The sequence below is a fragment of the Pocillopora damicornis genome, chromosome 4 (assembly GCF_964200805.1).
Source record: "Pocillopora damicornis chromosome 4, jaPocDami1.2, whole genome shotgun sequence".
NCBI lineage: Eukaryota > Metazoa > Cnidaria > Anthozoa > Scleractinia > Pocilloporidae > Pocillopora > Pocillopora damicornis.
Window position 1 is genome coordinate 27393613 of NC_142673.1, and position 24016 is coordinate 27417628.

The window sequence follows — 24016 nt, forward strand, 5'->3', positions numbered from 1 at the left end:
TATAAGCAGTGTACATTTTATATTTTTAGCGAGGGAGAAGTTGAAGATGACGATCGGCCGGAGGAGGCTTGCGCTTCGACTTAGGAACCCATAGCTCCTGGTGAGTGAAATATTTCCAACCTGCGAAATTTAACAACAAGTATAATTTCCGAATGCGTATACCATAGAATAACTTGAATTTGTTTAGGATATTATTCTATAAATGTTGAGGATAATTGATTTATTCATTGAAAATTATATTTTTGTTTGAATGTGTTGTTGGTGGCCCCTCTGCTCCTTCTGCTGCTACCAGATTCTAACCACAAATAGTGTACTACGTAAGTCCATGAAGTGGTGGAAAACTATGGTTTACCACCTATTTGACATGGCTGTAATCAATGGCTTTATCCTTTTCAAAGAGCATCAGGCTCAGTTTCCTGACAATGAAGCTCTAAAAAGGCCCTCTCAGTATTCTTTGGGTGATTTCTGGGAAGAAATTGTTGGCAACTCTGTGGTTTACCCGATTATGGTAGTCCACCAGAGAATACCATGATGAAATCACCCCCTTCCACCCCAGAGGAATTTACAACTGTCCATATCCCAGTTTTCTCTGATACTCAGAGATGCTGTGTGGTATGTTATAAAGAGGGTAGGGGAGATTTCAGGGTTCGATCTTATTGCAATGCCCCTCAATGTCCAAAGTGTATGCATGTTAGTAAGGGTTGGGATTGTTTTGCAGTGTTTCACTCTAAGAAGTACCACAGGCAAATTTTGCTGATGTTTATTCCAATGTTTTCAGATGTTGTGTTTCTCAAAAATATCAGAAAAAAAAATAATAACTTTTTTTACCTTGTTGCTTTTATCTTTGTCAGTGGGAATAGTTGTGATTTGGTCCTTGTTTTCTCAGGGAGGACTCTCATTAGTTAGTAGGGATGTTAAAAGGCAAATTCATTCACCCAGTAACACATCAGGGCCTACCCATCCTCCTGTTATAAAGTCGAATTTCCCAACAAATGTTTTTTCCTGCTAATTTTTTGGAATGACATGGTTGTAGGTGTTATTCCTGTAAATATTTGTTGAGATATGAATTGAAAACTGAATGTGGACAAATTTTTGCTAATTTTTTTGGAATGACCTGGGTGCACATAAAAATTCATAAAAAATTAATTATTTATTCTTTTTCTTTCAGATTTTCAGGAAATGTTGCTGACATATCAATAATTAACTTCTGTTGTCAATTAATCTTGAGTAACCTATACCTGTGAGGAAAAGTGACTTTTGACCTCAAGTTTTACACTATGTCTTACTTATTTTGTGTTTTAAATTTTACTTTTTAGGAAAGTCCTGGGTTTCAATGATGAATTTTTTTTTTCCTGAGAAGCCCATTCTACACACTTTAAAATGACATATTGTAGGTGTTATTCCTGTAAATATTTGTTGAGATATGAATTAAAAACTGAATGTGGACAAATTTGTGCGTTTTTTGTAACTGCTGGTGTTGGGTTGAAGGGTACCTTTAACAGGCTTCAGGTATATCAAAGGGTAGGGAATTGAAGAGTTGAAGTATAGGAAATGACAGGAAAATCTATCATTTAAGTTTTTTAAAACAGGTTCCCTTACTTGTGTAAATTAAGACCGTAGTTGTTCAGAATAGTGATTATATCGTATCAGCAAAAACCTGCATTTTCCATCGATTCACTCAACAGATATTTGTTGCAACTGCCGGGTTAATCTTGACATGAAGAAAATAGGGGAGCTGCCCACAAAGCTTCCGGAGACCAAGAACCTTTCTTACGAGGAAACTGAGACCATTGAGACTTCTGTAAGTTCTGACCTGGCACTCAATGGAAATAGTGTTATTAACAGTGGCACCAAACAAGGCCCGCGGGGCAAAAAAGATTAAAAAAAAAAATGGATAGGGACCTTATCATCACAAAATCTGCATGAGCGGGCCCTGTTTCCTTACTGCCTTTCCTTGAAATGTAACGAATAGGGATAGAGAGCACAAATTAACCGATTTTGTAGACCTCAGACTGTGTGCTGGTATCCAAGAAAACAGTGCCATATGTTTATTTTGTGCCTTCTACGTCCGTTTTTCCCGAGTTCCGCAGATAATGAAGAGGTTTAATACCCCGTGCATTTTATGTCGCCCTTGCGTCTGCACACAGTTGAAATTTATTCAGCGGATTTTCTATTTTTATTCTCACCAAAATCTGAGAACTTGAAGCAGTGGCAACAAGTTAAAGACCACGTAGTCCGCGATGGTAAGCTGAGGCCAAATTGTTCTTTTAAGAATAAAGGGTTCATTTAAAAAAAACTGCATTTTTGCTTCCACTTGCCCCCACCTACACACACGCATCCCTCCACCTTATACCGCCAGGGATACGAGTTCATGTGATTTTCTCAAGGTTAAGGATACGGTGAATAACGCCCAGAAAAACGTTTCGGGTTTCCAATATATCACTCCGGGTTCCTTTACTACTCGCTTCAAAGTTCGTACTTATTTGTTATAATGAAAGGTATTTAATGTAATAAATTAGGCACTTTTTATCATAAATGAAGGCAGCAAAAAAGGTTTTACTTTTAGTCCATAATAAAGGCAATAAAGATCAGGAGGGTTTATTGATCTTTGTCTAAGTGTTGGTTAACTTTGATAATTATGTACCCAATTAATTTTTTTTTAATACAGTTTACGTTATATTTATATTGCGTCCTTGTCTAGGGCGTGATGTGTAACCTTCCAATTGCTGCAAGTACTCCTTGTTCGGTGGTAGCAAAACGTCATTATATTTACCATCAACCCTCCTAGAAAAAACCGAGACAAGCACCACAGGAATGAAGTCGGAAGAACCTATTGACCACCTTAGCGCAAAGCCAAGCAAGCGGTTTCGGCTGTTCTTGGTGAAATAGCGCCTAATGATCTAGATCTTCTCTGGGAATCTATTATGTCCTCAAAACAAAATGAAACTGGAAATCACACTTGTTCTAGTGGTTTGGATAAAGAATTGATGTACACGCTGGCAAACTGCTACAAAAATGCAAACGAAAGGGATTCTCGCAGGCAGATATTGTCCATAATGGCGGATAAGGTTAGCTTGGCAACAATTCAACAGTGAATCCCAGGCCTGACAAGTTATCGGTTTAAGGTCGCCAGGCAGCATGATGCAGTCCATGGCAGTGGAAAACTGGTGCCTACCAATGCACAAACGAAGTTATTCATGCCTGAAGCAAAATTAGCGCATTTCCATTTCCGAGCATGATTTCACACCCATGAGTCGCAGTACACTGCTAAGAATTCTGCATGTTTGTTCCGCTTCGACTCGCAAGTCATTGCAAGGGTTAGATTACGTAAGCTGTTCTGGTGCGCAGGCATTTGAAGATCTTGTGAACGTTGTGCACCAGCTCGGGGAAAACGGAATGGATCTTACATGGACAAAAACACAAAAGGAAGCTTTAAAGGAGGCAAAGCGGTACCTCAAGACTGATTTCGAGGTAAAATAAGAAAGTGAAAAAGGGAAATAACTTTGTTGCGCGCCTGGCGTAGGTGTATTATGAATGTTACTCGACTGCCTACTACATGAGTGCTCTCTAATTGGTTACTGCTCGCGTCTAGGTAGGTGAATAAGGGTGGATTCCCACTGTCGCGTAAATTTCACGTGCATACACACGTAGCTTTTAAGCGCGTAATTTAAATAGAGGCAATGTTTGAAAGGTCGCACGTAAACGTAAAAGTTGAGCGAGGTTTAGCTTTTACGTTTACTCGTGGCATTCCATACGTTCTTCTATTTTATTCACACCCTTAACCCTATTTAGACCGGGGAAGGTTTGAAGCCCCCTTTGCTTAAAAGTTGATCAATTTCGAAACCACTCAAGCTTTGAGCACCAAACCCAGCGACTTTTCCTAAAAATCATCTGGGGACATTTTAAAGTCGTCGTGACTTGTACGTCAGCAATGACGTTACCATGGCAACCGAGTTTTGAGAGCCATATTTTCCAAATCTTGCTGTTTTACTCATTCAATTATACCCTTACACTGTTCTCATACGCCGTCAAGAAATGCATTGTTATTATTGTGATTCCGTGACTGATCGACTCCCCAATATCACGTTTAGTCACGAAACAAAGAGTTTAGCGTTTCAAAATGGCCAAAACTCACCCAGTTTGGCTTTTCTATCTCACTCTTTAAGTAGAAACGCAACTTTGCAACTGTAAAACCTACAAGGATTAAGAAAAATGAGTATTTGGGGATCAAATATCCACTTTCATGGATTTCGAAACTGGAAGTGTTTACACAATTACCGCCGACCCACCATGAAAATTCCTTAACTTCGATACCGCCTTATAGAGATTTCCTTCAATAACCCAAGCTAATTCCCAGGTATGTTTTAGATGTATGTATAAATGTGGGATTTAACTAGAATGAAGTCAATTTGGAGTTATACCACATGTGCAATATTGCCGTCGAAAATCAATAACAAAACGGAGTTTTTGTTATCCATAAAACCTATTCCTCATTTTTGAATAATTTCTGCTCAGCGAGTGTCGCTTTTGCTCTTAAAGAATCTTCTAGTAAAAGAAGAACAGTGATTCTGTTGAAATAAAGTGTCCAAATTTCTCCGTGCGACTTTGCTTGCGAACGAGAGGCAAGTTGGTGTATGCAAATTTCACGTAAATGATTAGCAAATTTTGTGACTCCGACCACAAAAACCGATATTCTAATTTTTCTAAAAAATAAACAGCTTTTGGCGGGAACAATCCACATCAGGCAGAGATTCCAACCCTCCCGATTTGATCGGGAGTCTCCCGATTTGATGTCTTGCCTCCCGCTCTCCCGATTTTTACCAAATTCTCCCGATTTATCATAAAATTCTGAAAACTAGGGGAAAATTGCTAATCTTTAGAATTTTTGGCGATCTGTCACTGTGAAACACTCATATTATACTTACTTTCTTCGTGAAGAGCATTATGGTATGTTATAACTCAGGCCGGAATGATGTCAAAATTCAGGAAATGGCACTTGAGAGAACCTAAATTTGCAAAATTTCCCGGGGGCATGCCCCCTGACCCCCCTAGAAGCTCGCACCTTTGGCACTAATAATTACTCCCTATTTTCCATCACATGGGGTTGGAATCTCTGATCAGGTATCTTATCTACCAAAAAGCTACTTAAGGAAAAAAAACGAAAGAAAGCGATTTTTCAACTCTTGCCACGAAATTAAGATTTTGGTTGATATTTCCTGACCGTCGCTCTTAATTCATTTCATGGACGGGAACAGGTTACGAAATGGAAGACCGCCAAGTTATGAAAGTGCTGTCTTTTCGGCTAAATCATTTCGTACCTAAAAAGATTCCAGAGATTCCAAAGATTTCTTTGATCAATGTTTGGGAACGGTATCAAGTACCTTCGAATTCGATTTTTTGCAACACCACGCATGTTATGAAAGATAAACGATTTGAAAAATAAGCTCTAGTTCTTTGACACTACATTAGCACTGCTCACAGTACTGGTTGGTGATAGATTACTTCCTGTTTATGACTGGTCATTGCTTTTGCTAAGGTTAGGTTTTCGTCACAATAGTCCAAAATAGTTTGGTTTCGAGCCCTTGACAATTGGTTATTAACCCTTGACACATTATCTTGATTACGATAGGTGATAAGGAAGATTCGAAGCAAAGTCAGCAAATGCAAGCAGGAGTTTTAACGGAAAATTTCAACCTCTAGAGGAGTATTACGTTGCAAAAACAGTTGGGACAAGTTGCACGCAGATTTCAAGGTCTTTCCCTCTCGGTAAGCTACAAATTTTGTCAGTATAATGTAATGATAACGATATTTGCCAATTTTTGGTAATACATGTATACATACACGCAGCCTTTTTACCCATAAGAATCTTCTTTTTTTTTTTTTTAGTTTTTTTTATTTTTTTTATTTTTTTTTTTATAAGAACAATCATTATCAGGCTGAGATTAGCCAGATGATTGAGAGCGATACGAAAGCTTTTCAAAATCCGTTAAAATGCAGTTATTTGACCTTCGCGGTCAACATTCCAGTTGCGAGTCACCCACCTTCTTTAATATGATTCAACCCATATGAGGCCGGAAAATGTACATGGGTACACATTTCCAAATGCTCTAACCTCATTTGCCGTAGAAGAAAGATCCAAAAACCATTTCACTTTGGTTATCTTGTCGCTCGTCGTATTTATAACATCTGATGAAACTGCCTGTCAATCTGCAAACTATCACCAACCTTCGTTGTAAAACGTTTGACATCTTTCTGCACTGTGGCATCTTATCCAGCGGTTCAGTTGACTGTGAGTGTTGTTCGGTTTGTGGTGCAGTAGATCTGATCGATGCTGTTAAAAGTGGCACTACACATATGTTGCAGTCAACGTAATTTTGTATACGGAGAGTCGTCACGCAATGCAAATCATACAATGGAAAGTTACTTTTTACTCAAAGGGCGTACATGTTTGTAGTCGACTCAGGTTAGCATTGAATGAGACTGTCAGATGTAATTTTTTAGTGTATTGTAAACTGAGCAATACTCGCATTCAACTGAACCGTTGAATAAGATGCCACAGTGAAGATAGATATCGAACGTTTGACAACAAGATGGTGTTCGACAAGGTTGGTGGTTTCATCGGACGTTATCACTTATACAGACTTAAATACGACGAACGACAAGAGAATCACATTAAAATGGTCTCTGGATCGGGCTTCTGCGGCAAATGAGGTTAGAGCATTTGGAAATATCTTTCTATGTACATTTTTTGGCCTCCTATGGGTTGGAACATATTAAAATATGTGTGACTCGCGACTGGAATGTTGACCGCAAAAGGTCAAATAACTGCATTTTAACGGACTTTGAAAAGCTTTTGTATCGCTCTCAATCATTTGCCCAAACAATTTTTTTTTCCTCTGATACTCAGAGACGCTGTGTGGTATGTTATAAAGAGGGTAGGGGAGATTTCAGGGTTCGATCTTAATGCAATGCCCCTCAATGTCCAAAGTGTATGCATGTTAGTAAGGGTTGGGATTGTTTTGCAGTGTTTCACTCTAAGGAGTACCACGGGCAAATTTTGCTGATGTTTATTCCAATGTTTTCAGATGTTGTGTTTCTCAAAAATATCAGAAAAAAAAAATAACTTTTTTCACCTTGTTGCTTTACTCTTTTTCAGTGGGAATAGTTGTGATTTGGTCCTAGTTTTCTCAGGGAGGACTCTCATTAGTTAGTAGGGATGTTAAAAGGCAAATTCATTCACCCTGTAACACATCAGGGCCTACCCATCCTCCTGTTATAAAGTCGAATTTCCCAACAAATTTTTTTTTCCTGCTAATTTTTTGGAATGACATGGGCACACATAAAAATTCATAATCTTAATTAATCTTAAGTAACCTATACCTGTGAGGAAAAACGACTTTGACCTCAAGTTTTACACTATGTCTTACTTATTTTGTGTTTTAAATTTTGCTTTTTAGGAAAGTCCTGGGTTTCAATGATGAATTTTCTTTTTCCTGAGAAGCCCATTTTATACAATTTAAAATTACATATTGTAGGTGTTATTCCTGTAAATGTTTGTTGAAATATGAATTAAAAACTGAATGTCGACAAAATTTTTGCTAATTTTTTTGGAATGACATGGGTGCACATAAAAATTCATAAAAAATTCATTATTTATTCTTTTTCTTTCAGATTTTAAGGAAATGTTGCTGACATGTTAATAATTAACTTCTGCTATCAATTAATCTTGATTAACCTATACCTATGAGGAAAAGTGACTTTTACCTCAAGTTTTACACTATGTCTTACTTATCTTGTGTTTTAAATTTTGCTTTTTAGGAAAGTCCTGGGTTTCAATGATGAATTTTTTTTCCTGAGAAGCCCATTTTATACACTTTAAAATGACATATTATAGGTGTTATTCCTGTAAATATTTGTTGAGATATGAATTAAAAACCATGTGGACAAATTTTTGCGTTTTTTAACTGCTGGTGTTGGGTTAGGACGTTTTCAGGCTCAACTCACAAGAAAGATACAAGGCACGCCTTGCTCCCCCCTCATTACTAAGAGTTCTTTATGTTGTCGCATTTTCGCGTTATTAAAATTCACACTTGAAATTGATGAAGGGGTACATATTTTACCAGCTCAGACAAAGATCGTAAATCACTCTACAAAGTACCTGATATATCATGAATGGACAAAATATTCGATTGAATAGAAAGCTTATTTCACCACTATTGTAGAGATCCATCCCTCACTTGTTACCTTAAGTTGCTGCAGCTTCAAAACCCGAAAGATCTAGTCGTAAAGAGTATTTAATATAAGTTCCCTACAAAAATTTTGACAAGAGCCACAAATACACCAGCGAAACGAAATGCAAATTTGCCTCTCGACTGAATGGGTACCATAAAATAAAATTGGAAACTTCACCATTTGGGAACTGCTCAATATTTTCGCACAAGTGTCAACTGGTGTAACTGGCGCTTTTAGAATCTTGGGATCATAATTTCAAGGATCTGCTCAATCGTTACGATGGTATAAATATTTAGAGAAATAATTTATCAGCTCAAATTGTGTAATTTTCTTAATGGATACGTTACGCTCTCTCTCATTAAGGCAATTGACCGCGCCATCTTTCAGCGTACCCGCGTGATAACCCTCGAGAGATGTTGGGAAAATAAGGGAAAACGGTAAACAGATCGAAATTCGTCGATTTCTTTCATCAAACATTAAAATGAGCATGTTTCTTTGTTTCTATGGGTTCATCGGTGCAATAAACACGAAAGGTTTTTGACCAATCAAGGATGGCTCTCGTAGTGCCTCATTTTTTCTATAAATTTTCATAATTTCGAATTCCCCCCGAGAAGGACTGAGGTTTTGGCTGAAAATGAGGATCTTAAACCTACTTTTCCCTATATTCGGCATCTCTTATAAGAGTTCTCGTGGTTGGTAAAAACTATTTATATGGTAAGGTATTATCTATGGTGCACTGAAGGCTTCTCAGCAAGAGATCTGTTCAGCCTTATCCATCAATTCTTTTCCAGGTGATATCGAATTCGTTAGACCCACCGTCGGTTTTTTCTTTCTTTTTTTTATTTTATTATTATTTTTTTAAATTCTTTAATTTTGGTACAAACCATAAAGAAAACTTACTTTTCAAGTATTTCAGCCAAAAGCTCACCTTTACAGACTTTGGAAAAGTATCTCAAAGAGGCTATCAAACCCTCATTACAAAAGGCCGCATTAAATTCACGATGAACTCCTTAATTTACAGAGTTTTTCTGCACAGCTGTCGGTTGGGAGACGATGATGATTTTGACGCGACAACCGGGACAAACCATCTCTCTGAGCACGTTACTTTTTGTTATCAGTGGAACATGGGGATATCGCTCTGGAATTGAAATAATTAATGTGACATTCTGTGATATGTTACTCTTTTTAAATTTGGCCGAAAAACTGTTTAGGAAAAATTTACAGAATTATACTAGAAATGGCATGAAAAATGAAAAGAATTGCCGATTTTCTTTTTAGCAGTTGACTAACTACTTCTTCAACTATCTGATATCCGGGTTCCATTACTCTATTCCCATTATTTTTAAATTTACCTCTCCACTGCCCACCGGCTGTTTTACTCAAAACCAGCCGAGAATAAGACTACTCATTTGTCGCAAAAAAACAAAGTTACAATTTAATTTTCCATGCATTGCTTTGTATCTAAGATTTTCGTGGGGCCTGGACTAAAGTAAGTTAGAAGTCTAGGGACTAATGAATGGCATCAACCATTTACTAGTGAAAGACTCAATTGGAAACTAATTTTGTTTTTTTGTAGTCCAAGGTGATGCTCCATTGTTGCATTCTTTTCAGGAAAGTACCATAAGCCTCCAACGTTAAAATTTTCTCCATGGCCTTTCATTCCTGCTGGAACCCATTTTAATTTTAATGTAACACTTACACCTGGTAAGTTGAAGTTGGGATGGAGAAGTCAATATTTTTTTATTGATTTTCAATTAAAAGTGATATCGTTACAAAAGCAGGAGGAGGGGCTTATGAAATTCCACGGCTTGCAGAAAATCCAGTTTGCATAATTACATTTTTTTTGACTGACATGTGAATGAATTATAAACGACCGCAAGAATGATTAAAAACTGCGGATAGCATCTTCCTTGATTAGGCGGTATGAAAACATACCGAAACTGCATATCCTTGCGGCATGCAAGAAAAATTGGAAGACATATATTAATATCTCGTTTAGACCTAATGTGGGGTCCAATCAACCACTGAGTTTTTTTCGTAGAGTATCGGACGACAGAATCCAATGCTCCAAGGTTTTATTTGTATTCAATTCAGGGAATCAGATTTCCCTACACTGGGAATTCTAACTAGTGCTTGCTTCTAATAGCGGTAGATGTTCTCGAAATATTCTGGCAATACGAACTTATCTCAGACGGCAAGGTGATTTTCAAGAAAATGGACGACATTGTATGCGATGAGGACCCAATCTATTGCAGTTTACCTGCTGGTGGTAAGTTGTCTCCCAATAAGAGAGCTACGAAGAAAAAAAAGAAGAAAGAAAATGAGAAAAAAAGAAATGAAGATAAGAAAGAAAGGAAGAAAAAAATGAAAGAAAGAAACGGAAGAAAGGAAGGAAGAAAAAATAAAAAAAAGAGAGGACTAAGAGAGGATTAAGAGACACTTATTTCACTTTGAATTTTCTTAAGCATTTATAATTAAAGCTAATCATCTAATACCCTGCTTTGCAGATTAAATCAAAATTATGGGTTCTAGTTCATAAAATTCCAGCTTAAACCTTAGGAAGCTAATCATACCATTAGTTCCTGTTTTTCGTATATTTATCCCTGTGATTATAGTCATACATGTATTCCGAGATTGGCATAAATTCAAACAGTTTCTTTTTCCAAATAGTTTTTCAACCGACGGTGTTAAATACATCGAGACATGTTTTAGAATTAAGAACGACGATCTTTACAAATTGCTTTCTTGACCACCTTAAACAGACAGCTTCGAATGAAAAATAAAACAAACAAAAAATAGCAATGAAAAATTCACGCAATCCATCCTCATTGATTAATTTTCAATCTTATATATTGCTCTTAGTGCATGTTGTTTCCTATTTTGAATAACCGTTGCTAATTTCTTAGCTTTTTTTTTTGTCTTCTAGAAACCAAAGTGTGGGTTCAATCTGGACAGTTGCCGGCCATTCCTCCAGGTTTTAAGGTAATCGATCGATTAGCGTAGCCCAGTCAGCTTACGGGTTTCAGCGCTTGTGATTCCTATCTGATAGCCCCGGCTGCATTTAAGTCTTTCCTCTCTCTCTAGATTTGATCTTGCTTGTCAATCATAACGGTACAGTTTTCGTCCTTTCCTATATGATATTTATGGATCTGTCTCAAGCAAATGTAACTACATTTTTCAACGAAACTGAAGCCGACTCTCTTGTGAGCACTCGTCCTATTATCTCAAATCAGCTTTTCCAAGGATATCAAATTCGTTAGCCACCATCCAGGCCAAAGGATTTTCCGATATTTTAGTTTTATCGACTGAGTTATAAATGAAAATTAGCCATTGTGAAGAGTTTCTAAAGAGTTAGCCCTTCGTTCTGACCTAGGGCTAGGGCTCCATTAAAATGATTTCCAGTCGAGAATTTTGTCATCTTTGTACGCTCATCTTAATGTTGTCTGGCACCTGTGAGCTTTAGCGTCAGCAGCCATTCTTCCTTATCTTCATTACCATTACATCGACTGCGCACTTTTTGAAAAGGAATCATTACGAATCATGGTGTTGATCATTATCATTATGATTATGACGATTATTATCAAGCCGTGCATAGTTTTATCAGTTCATTCCAAGAAACAAGAGAGGGCCCTAAATCAATGCATGAGTTTACATTCTACTATAATTTATTTATTATATTTCATTTTGTTCTTCAATCAATTAGAATCGAATCTACAAGGCGAAATTTCAACTTTTTAATGAAGAGGATATCATGTTTCTCTGTGGTGAGATTGTAGCCAAAGTGAGGTAAGAGACGGACAGGACAAGCGGGAGCCAAGACTCAAGGGAAGCATGAAGGAAAAAATAGGCATGAAAAGACATGCAAAGAGTGGTCTTGCAACCAATGATTCTGTAAACAAAGTTTTAAAATCTAACAAAAATAATTAAAGATAACTCTAGTAACTTTGAATAAATACATAGATTACGTTTTTGTGGCGAGGGAATCAGCTCATTTGTGAAATAGCCTGATATTTAAAACCGACGTAGAGAACGGGGAACAATAAGAGGACGGATCAGTTAGCGTGAAAAACTATATACTGCAGCAAGAATTACTTAAATTTTAATGAGAACGATTGTGCAAGGGAGCAAGCGGAGCAGGTGAGAGCCTTTGAACTCTTCCCTACACACAGCGCTTCCATAAAACTCATTAGTTAAAACAAAGAGTTTGGTAAAAATGAGATAGGACTGATCTGTTTGTTTTAGTAATCTGTTCTTGTGAGTCGCTTGGTGTATTCAAGACCAGGCCATTGTTCAAAAAACTTCTTGAAATATCAATTATGACAGCGCAGTTCATTGCATACGAGCAAAACTCATAACCAAAGGATGCCTATTGTCGCTCTCTATGGTTTTAATTATCTAACGCGTTTTTTTTTTCCGCTCAATAAATAAATACTTTTGGGGTTCACCGTGTTTCAAAGCAATAAAATGAACATTTCATGGCAAAAGTATTATCTGGTTTGCGTTATTTTGCCTTTCATTGCTGGTAATGTAAGGGGGCCACAATAGTCTTCACCATTAGCTGTAAAACAGCCAAAAAATATTATAGCCGAAAGTCCTTAAAAAGTTAACTGCAGAAATGGTTCTTTAATCACAAAGGACGGTAATCAACTGTTGGCCGTAAAATGGTCTACAATTTGACATTTAACCGTAAAATCCATCACCCCATTGAGACCTTCATGTCAAAACAGAATGCTGTGCGCTTTTGAAGTGCCTATGACACGAAGTTCTTTCGCGTAAATATTTAGCTCATCATATGTACAAACCAATTTCGACTGAAGAAAAATCTCAAAAAACGTGAACGGTCTTTACGGACCCTAAAGTGCTCTTATCTAGTCTTAAAAGTGTCCCGTAGACTGGTAACGAATTAGCGGCTGATGACGTTGAAAACTGTGAAAACTCTCTGTTGACACTTGCAAATCTTCCGCATCTCTTGCAATTTTGTATCAGACAGCGTTGAAATGCTCTTGAAATAATGTACGATAGCAATACATACCTATCTTCAGCAAGCTCCACCGAGCTTGGATTCACTACCATCTAATTCAATAAAATTTATCTTTCTTTATTTATCTCGTTGTAGTGCTGTTATCACAATGACATTGCTACTGTGGCTACTTTTAGTTTCTTGAGGACAGGGGGGATTTAATGGGTCGTGGGAAGGAGAGGGAAAGAACGACTCCATCTTTGTAAATGTTCCATTCGTGGTCCTTAACGCCTCTGTATTGTTGCTTGCCATAGGTAAGTCAACATGCTGCTCTGTTTTATTCAATATGCATTTAAGTCATTTGCCAAAAAAATCAAGGAAAGTTACCGTGGATGATGGTGGTTTTGTCAATCCCAAGTTCTTTCGTTTTCCGCGCAATGAAAGTATTATGATAAAATCATTAAAGGGTAACTGACGCCTAATTCTATCCCCTCCCCCCGCGCCGTTTTTTTTTTTTTTTGTCCCAGTATGTTCCTCTTAGGTTAAAGAATCCTGAATGAGCAAATAAACGATATAAATAAACAGTTGTAAAAAATATTTTCCCATCATTTTTTCTTCCCAACCATTATCGAGTCTTATACTCAAAGAAATATTTTTTATTCCATGCCGAAAGTATTTCACTTTAGATTTTGTCCAGTGTGTATCACTGGGACCTCAGGCCCATCGGTTCTGGAGTGAACATGACTAAGCGCAAGGTGTTGCCGCTTATTACAGGAGGTCGTAATCCAGTTTCGTGAACGAAACTCTTCTTTCACGTTCCGGAAATGAACAAGAATTATGCTTTTTTCATTTTTTTTAAAGGAGACTAGTCAGCAGCAGGAAGGAAGACTTCTTGCTGTTGTAACCTTTTTGTTTATTTTTTTGGACGCGTTTTGTCTCTAGCTGAGAGTTTTCCAGGAATGATTACAACTAACATTGAGCAGCATGTATAGCACATTCGTGTGCCTAAGTTTGATTAACTTCCAGAACCATGTCGTAACGCCTTGTTATGAGCGCCACACTCAAGCGTCGTTTCTCATTTGCGACCGGAAACATGATGAAATCAGTCCTGTTCGAAAGGTTACTCGTTTCAAAAATGTACCACTGTCAGCTAAATGAACAGTAAATTACTCACACTCGTTTATCGTAAACAAACCGACAGCCTGAGATAGGAAACCAATAAGCACATGTCATGAGACTGTACCACTCTTAGTTGCGTTGACATTGATAATATGGACGGAAAACAACAGGATGTAAAACAAAGAAAACGAAAACCAGGGAAGCGCTGTGTACATAATGATGTTTTGTAAGCAAAAAAAAAAAAAAAAGAGAGAGAGAGAGAGAGAGAGTCAGCCCTCACTAGTTTCCTTAAACCCTGAATGCTGGACAATACATCTGGCTTTTGGCTGCAACTGTTCCACTGTACCATCCTCTATATACATAGATATATATATATATATTTTTTTTTTACAACATCTACTTCCATGCAGAGGGAGTTTTAGAGGGTGTTTTCTTTTTCCCTTCACATTGATCGGCAGTTTCCAGACTGACACCTTCTAATAAAAAGATCAGTAAAGTAGATTTTTTTTCACGATGTTGAACAGAAAAAATAGGTAGCACAACATGTATGATTAGTTTCACCAAAAGGAACAGTTGTCAGCTCTGTGACCTTCACCGTTTGGCAAACGTGGGAGATAACAAACTTTAGGCTATATATGAAACAAGGTGCAAAGACCACAAGTAAACAATAAGTTAATATTAAGAGGATTTCAATACTACATTTACGAATGTTATCTTTTGCTGCTTGGGGTTTAAAGTAAAAGCCGAGAAATCTTTAGTCGTTCGCCAAATTCAACAAAGAAAAAATGAAAACCGATTCAATCGCGTGGAAACTTGTATAATCCATCCAATTCAACTCCACAAACGTGCATGTTTATATTTCCATTCAGGAAAACCCTAGCTTCAGCTTCGCTCCCATGGTATTCAAGAGTCTACACATTTGGTTTTTATTACTTGCTCGCTCCTACATTTAATGAGCGACTGATTTTCAAAGACTTTATTTGAAAGCGTAAATACGTTCACCGTTCTCGCTTTCTTGATTGAGGCGGCCGCGGCGCAGAGGCTCGTGATCCTCTTCTGACTCTCGCGCTCTATTTTAGGTTCGTCCTAGCGGTTCAAATCGCAAGGGCCTGATTTTAACAACAGGTTCATGAACCCTTTCATTATGTTTACCCTCCATCGAGGCCTCAAAATCCAAATAATCAGACCTCGAAATAAAACTGCTTTCACTCGAACGACTATCCGCCATATTTACTTTGCTTAATGTACACATGTGTGACGTAATGATCAAAATCGAAGCGTTTACGGTGGATGACTTACCAAGCTGGATTTAGGACAGTTTTCCCGGCGAAAAAAGGCACAAAGAGGCATTTGAAGCACCTTGCATATGTTTCAATGTGTTACCTGGGGCATTTAGACGGTATTCCGAAAAAATTACCTTTTAGCCGTCAGTTTACCTTTAAGTATCCTTATCCAGGTTATAAAGGATATTTGACTCTCTTTATCACTGGCTCATACAATTGTGATCTTAAAACAGATCGCGATGTTTGGTCATTTCTTCCCACAGCTTAACTCTTCCTGTAAGTGGAACTTTGAGACCTTGTTATACTGACAGCTTTTTAGGATGTAGTTTACAAAATGTAGCTATGGAAGCCGCTAGGGAGGGAGAATTTGATTTATTTTCGTTAGTCATCTCCTTTAGTGTTCCAAAATGTGAAAGCATTCCTAGAAAACAGAAAACTGTGAGGTGCAGATGGAGTATAATGAATACTGAGATCTTAGAAAAAAAATCCAAATCATTGTACTGACGAAATGTCAACACCCATTCTCAAAACGCTTTTTGGCAAGAGCGAAAACAAAGACAAATTTCAGAAAAAAAAAAAAGGGACACCTTACCGTTTTGAACGCTTTCGTGTAAGATTTTAATTAAATGTACAAGTGTTGAACTCCGTCTTTTCTTCTACTTTAAAGAAAACGGAATTCTACGTGTGAAGTCAGTTTTGAAGTACGTTACCTTCAACCCGATCCAATGTTCCAGCTTCCTTCGCCAAGGAATGATTACAAGAACGGGAACATCCGATGAACTTTCACGCTTCATTGAAGATAGCAACTGAAGAACTTCACCGAAATATTTGTCTTTAAAATCTTTTTCTGTGCCTCGTGAAAGATCTCGCTTTGGATAGCTTAAACAATTAGAGCTTTTGTTGAAATCTCTCTGGCTATTGTGAGACTTTTAAACACAATGCGAAATGTTTTTGATTCTTTAATTCAAATTGAGGTAGTAAACGTTGTAAATCATATTAAGTTTGTTTTCAGTTAAAACACTAAATATTTTTTGCTTAATTAAAAAGTAGGATCCCTCGCACCTTCGAGTATATTAGAGTTTGACACATATATGTTTAAGCAATAAAGAACTCTTTCTATCAGTTTTCTGGCGCAATGGCTACTGAAGAAATTGTTCAGTTTGAATGTTTTGTATAAATTCCTAATAAACCTTTATTCTTTTGAAGCATGGAAAACCACAAATGGCGTAGCACGTTAAGGAGGCTCCATAGGGTCGTTGACTTCTTTCACAAAACTCTTCATTTCGATATTTTATGACTCTGACGTGACTAAATTTGTTGATAGCCGCAAATAGTCTCTAGGTCTAGTTAAATATTTCGCTTTAAAGTAGCTTAGGTGGTGGCAGAGTTTTAAGGTTACAGATCCAGACATGATCTTCCTCTCTTTTTATTGAGGAATTGGTCTGGTGAACTTTTCCAGTCCATTGCCTAGTTGGCTGATAAACCCAGTGGAAGGTAAATATTTTGCCACTTTTACAACGAGCTAGATTTTCCCCTTTTGTCTTTACGTCGTCAGCAGTAAAGAAATGGGTTTAGGGATGAATTGAGGAATGCCACGGTCTCGTATAACAGATGACGATACAACGCATCTCTTTCAATCACCAATGTCAGCCAGGGAGGTCGCCTTGACTAACGAATTACAAAACACATGGGCTTCTCGCGTGTTTTTAGCGTTTGCAGCTGTTGCGTGGAACAGCTTTCATTGTAACGTGCGTGAATCTCCATGTTGACTTTATTTTGCGCGTGTGAATTTGTCGTTCGTGAAATGACTTTTTTAACGAATCGGCCATAATAACCACGCAGTTTTCATTAACTGCACAGAGACATCGTGGAATCACGATATATAGTGAACGCTGAACTTCATAGGAATTATTCAAGAAACTTTTTGGTGGATGGATAAAGCCCACATTCTCTCTTTTCCTTTCCAACCAGCACACACCACCGAGTCTCAAGTAAGCTATGCCATGCAACAAATTTAAAATCACTGAAAAGCTCAATGATCTAAAACGATTTGAAAAGCGCATTTATTTTATCAGCAACAAACGGTCGTATGCAGCGAATATGGATGATATTTTGTCACGAAAAGTCTCTTATTTCCTTTGAAACTCAGGACGCGGTGAACTCTAAAAGAATTATCTATTGAGCAGAAAAAAAAAAAAGCAGCGAAAGTTTAGATAAACAAAACCAAAGACAGCATAGATAGATAGATTTTTGGTTTGAGATTTGCTTTTGTGCAATAAACTTCTAATGGCTTGGTAGTGAATACGCTATGCAACTCAATAGATCAAATAACTCAAACACACAGATCAGTCCTTTCGTATTTCTATTTACATCTCTGTTGCACTGTCGAACTTTCAAGGGAGCACCGTGTATAGGGAGAGGTTCAGTTCCAGTGTGCTTAGCTAGCTCTCTTGGAAAATCTTGCTTATTCAAATCTATGTAATTTCTGCTACAGTTTACTATTTTTCGCGCGAATTGATCCCCTCTCTTTATTGTTACCTGTTTTTGCTGCGTTGTTTTTTCATTCATGAGTTGATTCCCTCACCTTAAAAAAATAATCTGTGAGTTTACTCAAACTACAGAGCGGAGTTATCTTTAATGATTGTCGTTAGATTTTGAAACCTTATTTTACAATATCAGCGATTGCAAGACGACTTTTTTAATGTCTTCCCCTGCTTAAGCGAATTACTTTCCCCCTTACTTCTTTTCTTTCACTTGAGTCTTGACTCGTGTTCGTCTTCTAGCGTACCTTTCCAACAACTTCACCACAGAGAAACATTATGTTCTTTTCATTGAAAAGTTCAACTCTTCCCATATAGGTTCGATTCTATAATAGATTGAAGAATAGAATGAAAGCAGAATCTCTTAATTAACGTAGAATGTCAACGCATGCATTTATCTCTCTTGTTCCTCAAAAAGAGCAGATCCAACTAGGACACGCAGTGACAAAAATTACCGTAATCGTAATTATAATGATCATCACCATCATTATTATTTCGTCAAAGCGCGCGTTCAATGTGATGAAGAGAGAATGGCAGAGAATGGCTACTGTAATGAGCCTACAAAAATTTCTAAAAAAAGATTACAAAATGCTCGACTGGAAATCATTGAAATGATGAGTGTAAGTTTCCAAAGAAATTATAGCGCTTTGTCGGTGGGGGGGGGGGGGGGGGGAGGGAGAGGTTAACAGGATTATTTGGTTTTAACAAAAGATTTGATGATGTAAACTGGCCACAGTAAAGAGTTTTCATAGCCGATGTTTCAGGCGTTAGTCGTTACTCAGAGAGATAGGCTGACGCTTGAAATGTCAGCTTTAGAAACTCTTCACGGAGGCTCATTCGCAGGTTTGACTCACTTTATAAAACCAATGTATCCATATATTCTTAGGCCTGGATGGTGGCTAATGAATTTTAAAACCTTAAAAGAGCTGATTTTTGGAGCCAATAGGATAAGTGCTTACGAGAGAGTTCGGCTTCAATTTCGTTGAAAAATGTACAAGTGCTTGTAAGGTGAATAAAAATCATAACAGAAAGGACGAAAACTACAACGTTATGAGTAACAAACCAGAAGAAATTTAGCGAGGGAGAAAATACTGAAATGCAGTCGCAGCTGTCAGAAAGGAATCACAAGCACTGAGACCGGTGGGCTGACAGGGCTGCGTCAATTGGTTGATTACCTTAGAAAATGGAGGAATGGGCGGCAACTTTGCAGATCCAACCCACACCTTGGTTTCTAGAAGACAAAAAAAAAAAAATAAAATACAATAAAAAAAATCAGTTAAGGTCAGTCATAATGGGAGACACCGCCAGGAGCAATATATAAGATCGATACAGTAATCAGTAATAATAGATTGCCTGAATATTTTATTGCCATTTTTTGTATTTTTTTCTCTGTTTTTGCATTCGAAGCTGCCTGTTCGAGATGGTCAAGAGAGCAATTTGGAGAGATTGTAAACATTTTTAATTTCTCAAACACGTCTCGATGTGTCTCAGCTCGCGCCTTCGTAGGTTGAAAAACTATTTGAAAAAAGAAACTATTTGAATTAATACTAATCTCGACAGATGTGCATGACTATGATGACAGGAATATAGGAGAAAACGAACCTCTATAAACAGCTATTAAAGCAAAAGTGTGAGGTTGACATCATTTACTATTTAACTGAAATGATTAATGGGTTTTTCCCAATTGATGGAAAAAGCCTCCTTGGTTTTGGGCTGGAATTTTTAAAGGGCCGAACCTATAGTTTCGATCTGTTGACCGGAGTACTCGGTAAGCTTTGGAAATATTTGAAAAGGTAAGAAGACCCATGTGTGCAAAAGTTTCTCCTAGTTCCTTTCCCGTCTTTTTTTTCTCTTCCCGTTTTACTTCTTTTTTTGTTGTTGTTATTTTTGTTGTTGATTTGTTTTGTTTTTTTGTTTTTTGTTTGTTTTCACTCTCTTTTGGAGACTTACCACCAGTAGGTAAGCTGCACAGATCTAGGGAAGAAATGCATACACGGTCGTATCTGTTCCTGAGAACAACCTCACCGTCTACTGAGACCAATTCGTATTGCAAGATCGCCTCCAAAACATTCACCACTATTAGAAGCAAGTATCAGTTAGAAAGCGGCTAGAAGAACCTTGTGTAATAAAGGAAGTAATACAATACGAGCTACATCTGTTGTGCATCGAGGGGTGTTTTCCCGAGGTCTTAACCCCTTGCTGGCGATCGCTCTCAGCGCTAACCCAAATCTTCTATTCTCAAATCCTGCATCTTCATAGTATCCACCCATAGTCAACTGGATAAGAAAGGGGTTAGATTAATGGTTTGGTCGTTGACCAAAGAAGAATACTAAAAGTTTTTGTCACGAGTGTACTTCCAAAAGAAAATCTGATTACCCCCACCACCAAAAGGATCAAATTTTGGAGTGTTCTATGAAAAACAACTCGATTGGACCCTACAGTAGGTTCAAACGAGATATGCGTTAGTCTTACATGTCTTACATGCTGGTAGGACTTGCAATTTCTTATTTTATCATTATTTTTTTCATTTTTCTATACTCTATGGATTTGCAACAGCCCGTCTCTCTTAGCCGCCGGGCTCCTTCCCTCTGTTTCTTATAAATTTACCATGTGGACTTTCACGTTTCTAGTAGCAACCCCCCCTCCCTTCCAACTAGTCTACTAAGGCCCTCCCCTGAGCGATTCTTTCCCCTCTTTCCCCAAAGCACACTTTCATTCCCGAAAAAAGGTTGTATTTGAAGTACTCCATTGTTTCACATTCTGAATGTCGAAAGTTTTCAACCGGAAAAGTGAATTCGGCTCAAAAAAACCAGAATAAAGACTAAATCAAAGCCCCTCCCCACCTCCGAAAAGCTTCTCCTGTAATTTCCTTCCCCCCCCCCCTCCCGAAGCCTCGGAATTTCATAAGCCTCTCCTCCCTCCCAGTGTTTACAATATCATATTTGATATCAAAATTATTAAAATATAATAACTCCTCCGTATTCGATTGATATCAACTTACCAGGTGTAAATGTTACACTCAAATTGACAAGAACACCAGTGGGAATAAAAGACCAATGAGAAACTTTAAACGTTGGAGGCTTATCATACTTTCCTAAAAAAGAATGGAACAATAAAACTTGAATTTCAATGCTATTTTGACGCTTTGGGAAACCCCGCACAAAAATAAATAATTGCTAAAAGTTTTTAAAACCTTAGACTACATAGAAACAAGCACAATTTACTGTTCAGTCACTAGTTATTAAACGGCTGATATGATTCTTATTTCTCCATACTTTTGGGCCTGGAGTGGAAGATTTTGAGCGGGATCACATGGGAGGGGATGGGGATCAGTTGTCCCTAAAGGTGTATAAAGGTGTATAAAAGGGGGACTGCAGAAAATTAACCTCCAATTAACTGCCAATGAGAAGAGATCGTATGAATATTGCAGAGCCTTGAAGGGGGATCAGGTACATTCTAACCGGCCCCCCAACAAGCAATAAATAGTGACTTGTGCTTCAGTCTCTGTCTCTCTAATATAACGTATTTCCTGGCCCAGAAACAGAACAAACAGAATTGTATAGAACATTATAATGACCTGGCTCTTCTCATTTTGTTCGGAAAAAATGTGGACTTTTTCAAAAAATGAATGGTCCTATCGGCAGCTGGTTTATTGAAATAAGGAGGGCGGGGAGGGGGTAATGGAAAGCGAAAAGAAAATCATTTGGAATCGAGGATAAACGATTAAGAGTGGAGAACGAATTGTCAAACCTGGGAATCGGAAATCAGAAATCAGAAATGAGGAATACAAACAGAAAAATTGGAAATTGGAAAGATCATTAAATGCCTCCAAAGTAGTTGATTAATCGAGAAGGGAATCTTCCTCGTAGCGCCTAATTCCTCTTTCTTCATTTATCAACTCATGAATGGCATGAATTTCACATCTAAAACCTCATTCTAGTTCAGCAAAATATACAAGTCTTTCCAGGTAGCTATAAGAAAGCAAATTAGCATTTCTTTTTTTTCCTTTGAAGGATTCTCATTTTTCACTTCCCATTCGATTTCTAGTATTCCTGAACAGCTTTTGAGAGCAGAATATCTTTTAAAGAGGATTAAAAATAAATCAAAAGAGAGACACTCACCACAGAATGATGCATTTACGATTTCAATTCCCGAAGGATATCCTGTTGTTCCACTGATGTAAAAAAGGAGCATGCTCAAAGCGATAGTTCGTCGTAGCCGACTGATCGAAATCATCATCGTCTTTTTAACAAACAGCTGGGAAGTAAAACAGTGAAGAGTAGTTTAGATGTCAAATACGTCTGCGAGTAGAAACGCGAGATTTAACGTGGAATTTTTTAGCAATGTATGTTATCGTCTCTGAAATACTTCTCCCCAAAAGGTGTCTTCTAAAGTAAGCTTTTGCTTGAAACGCTAATACACGCCTGTGTTTTTCAAATGCCACGAGTGAAAAATGATACAAGGCTGAGTAAGTTTTCTTTGTGATGCATGCCAGAATTTAGGAAATAGGCAGTAGGTCTAACGAATTCGATATCTTTAGGGAAAAAATTGGTGGATAAGGTTGAACCGATGTACTGCTCAAGGTTCGCGAGGTTGAATTTTTCGAAATTTAATAAAACTGCAGTTTTTGAAACTTCGTATTGGGCTCACTCACGAGTCCAAACCGTTTTTGAATCAGGGCACGAGAAGTCTTTTTTTCGGAACGTCTTTTTTGATCGTTTGCTGTCCGCCATTAATAAGGCACGTTCCAACCACGTAGGAAGGGGCTTGGAATCGAGTAAGCGGAAATGACGTCAGATTCTCAACTCGAAAAACACACATGACTAATTTCAATAGAGCTGCCTACAAGTGCAAACCCTACTAACTTGCAATTCAGGCGGAATCCTAAAGAAAAAGGTTGGCTGGCGGTGTGTCGTCTAAGGATATAGCAATGCTGCTGATCTCGAAGGTGGAATTTTAGTGCACGTAAGTCCTATGAACAATTCAAGAATGACCGCGACAAATAGGCAAGATTGGTGAGAGCGCATCAAGCCAATTTCAGTCCTCTGGGACGATTCACAGTTTGCTCTGAAAATTTCGAAAAATATTGCTTCGAAACGGGCCATTACGTAGAGGGTTCTCGACGCACGCTTCGTCTAGGCTTTGTACCAACTATTTGGCTCAAAAAAACCGCTCAGGAGTCTCCTTCTTCGGGATCTGAGCGAACACGTAAGAAGGTAAGTAGGCACGTGCTTCTTGTTTACATTACATGCCAGCGCTCTTGAGTTGTATTAGTCATTCTCAAATGCAACCTTTGTCCTTGTTTTGCAAGTGAACTTCATTATTTCACTTCATTTCGAGTTACGTTTTAAAATTCACGGTATTTTTTTTTTCTCATTTAAGAGAACAGTGACTTACTTTCCCCTATTGGGAACAAGACATAGTCTGTTGATAAAAAAGAACTGGGAGATCATTTGAACTATGCTTCTGCAATTATCATCGATAAAGACGATTACAGTCCGGCTTCAAGTAAGGCTCTAGATCTAGCGAGGATCATTTTGAATTCATGTCACCAAATAATATTTGTATTTTATATACCAGTGCATGCAAAATATTTGTTAACTATACATCTGTCTCTTAAGAGTTTCTTGCGCAGTAACAATCCACCGATGGATGGCCCTACGTCATCCGTATTTGTTGTTGATGGTGTTGATGGTGACAATGTAAGTTTTCCTAGTGTTTATAGATGACACTTCTATTGAACAATACTGAGAAAACATTTTTGCTTGCAAACTGAATTGCTCGGGTAGCTGCATCAGATACTTCAATGAGTTTCTTGCATATGGTGACAAATACACCAAACATAGTATTTACAATGTAGCTGTTGCCAGCCGAAGCTTTTC

The 24016-nt window shown here is 37.8% G+C and overlaps 3 protein-coding genes across 10 annotated transcripts in view; 2 read left to right on the forward strand and 1 right to left on the reverse strand.

Moving 5' to 3' along the window:
• Positions 1-3332: 3332 nt before the first annotated feature.
• Positions 3333-12719, forward strand: LOC149047493 (uncharacterized). The gene is made up of 7 exons (XM_089203585.1): positions 3333-3471; positions 5630-5766; positions 9254-9402; positions 9843-9936; positions 10379-10501; positions 11159-11214; positions 11936-12719. The coding sequence occupies exons 3-7, from the start codon at positions 9286-9288 to the stop codon at positions 12020-12022; spliced, it is 477 nt and encodes a 158-aa protein (XP_089059711.1). The 5' UTR covers positions 3333-3471; positions 5630-5766; positions 9254-9285; the 3' UTR covers positions 12023-12719.
• LOC113686153 (uncharacterized) overlaps positions 3465-24016 on the forward strand; it is a 123567-nt gene continuing 103015 nt past the window's right edge. For all 5 annotated transcript variants that reach the window (XM_089203562.1, XM_089203557.1, XM_089203559.1 and 2 more), the window contains exon 1: positions 3465-4357. The gene's annotated coding sequence lies outside the window, so the exon portion shown is untranslated. The remainder of the gene's footprint in view (positions 4358-24016) is intronic.
• LOC149047494 (uncharacterized) overlaps positions 18211-24016 on the reverse strand; it is a 79495-nt gene continuing 73689 nt past the window's right edge. For 2 of the 4 annotated variants that reach the window (XM_089203569.1, XM_089203571.1), the window contains exons 2-6: positions 22256-22391; positions 21136-21228; positions 20085-20210; positions 19310-19365; positions 18211-18460 (exon numbers count right to left, since the gene is read on the reverse strand). In XM_089203569.1, coding sequence (XP_089059695.1) covers positions 18374-18460; positions 19310-19365; positions 20085-20210; positions 21136-21228; positions 22256-22373 — 480 coding nt within the window. In that variant the 5' untranslated portion in view covers positions 22374-22391 and the 3' untranslated portion in view covers positions 18211-18373. Of the gene's footprint in view, positions 18461-18830; positions 19366-20084; positions 20211-21135; positions 21229-22255; positions 22392-24016 lie in introns of those variants that run through there. The other 2 variants (XM_089203568.1, XM_089203567.1) reach the window with 2 other exon arrangements.

Bases quoted from the DNA above. Each gene is read 5' to 3' on its own strand.
- LOC149047493 (XM_089203585.1), top strand. From the start codon at position 9,286: ATGATGATTTTGACGCGACAACCGGGACAAACCATCTCTCTGAGCACG. The intron at 10,502-11,158 runs GTAAGTTGTCTC...TTTGTCTTCTAG, and splicing joins TTGCAGTTTACCTGCTGGTG to AAACCAAAGTGTGGGTTCAA. The intron at 11,215-11,935 runs GTAATCGATCGA...TCAATCAATTAG, and splicing joins CCATTCCTCCAGGTTTTAAG to AATCGAATCTACAAGGCGAA.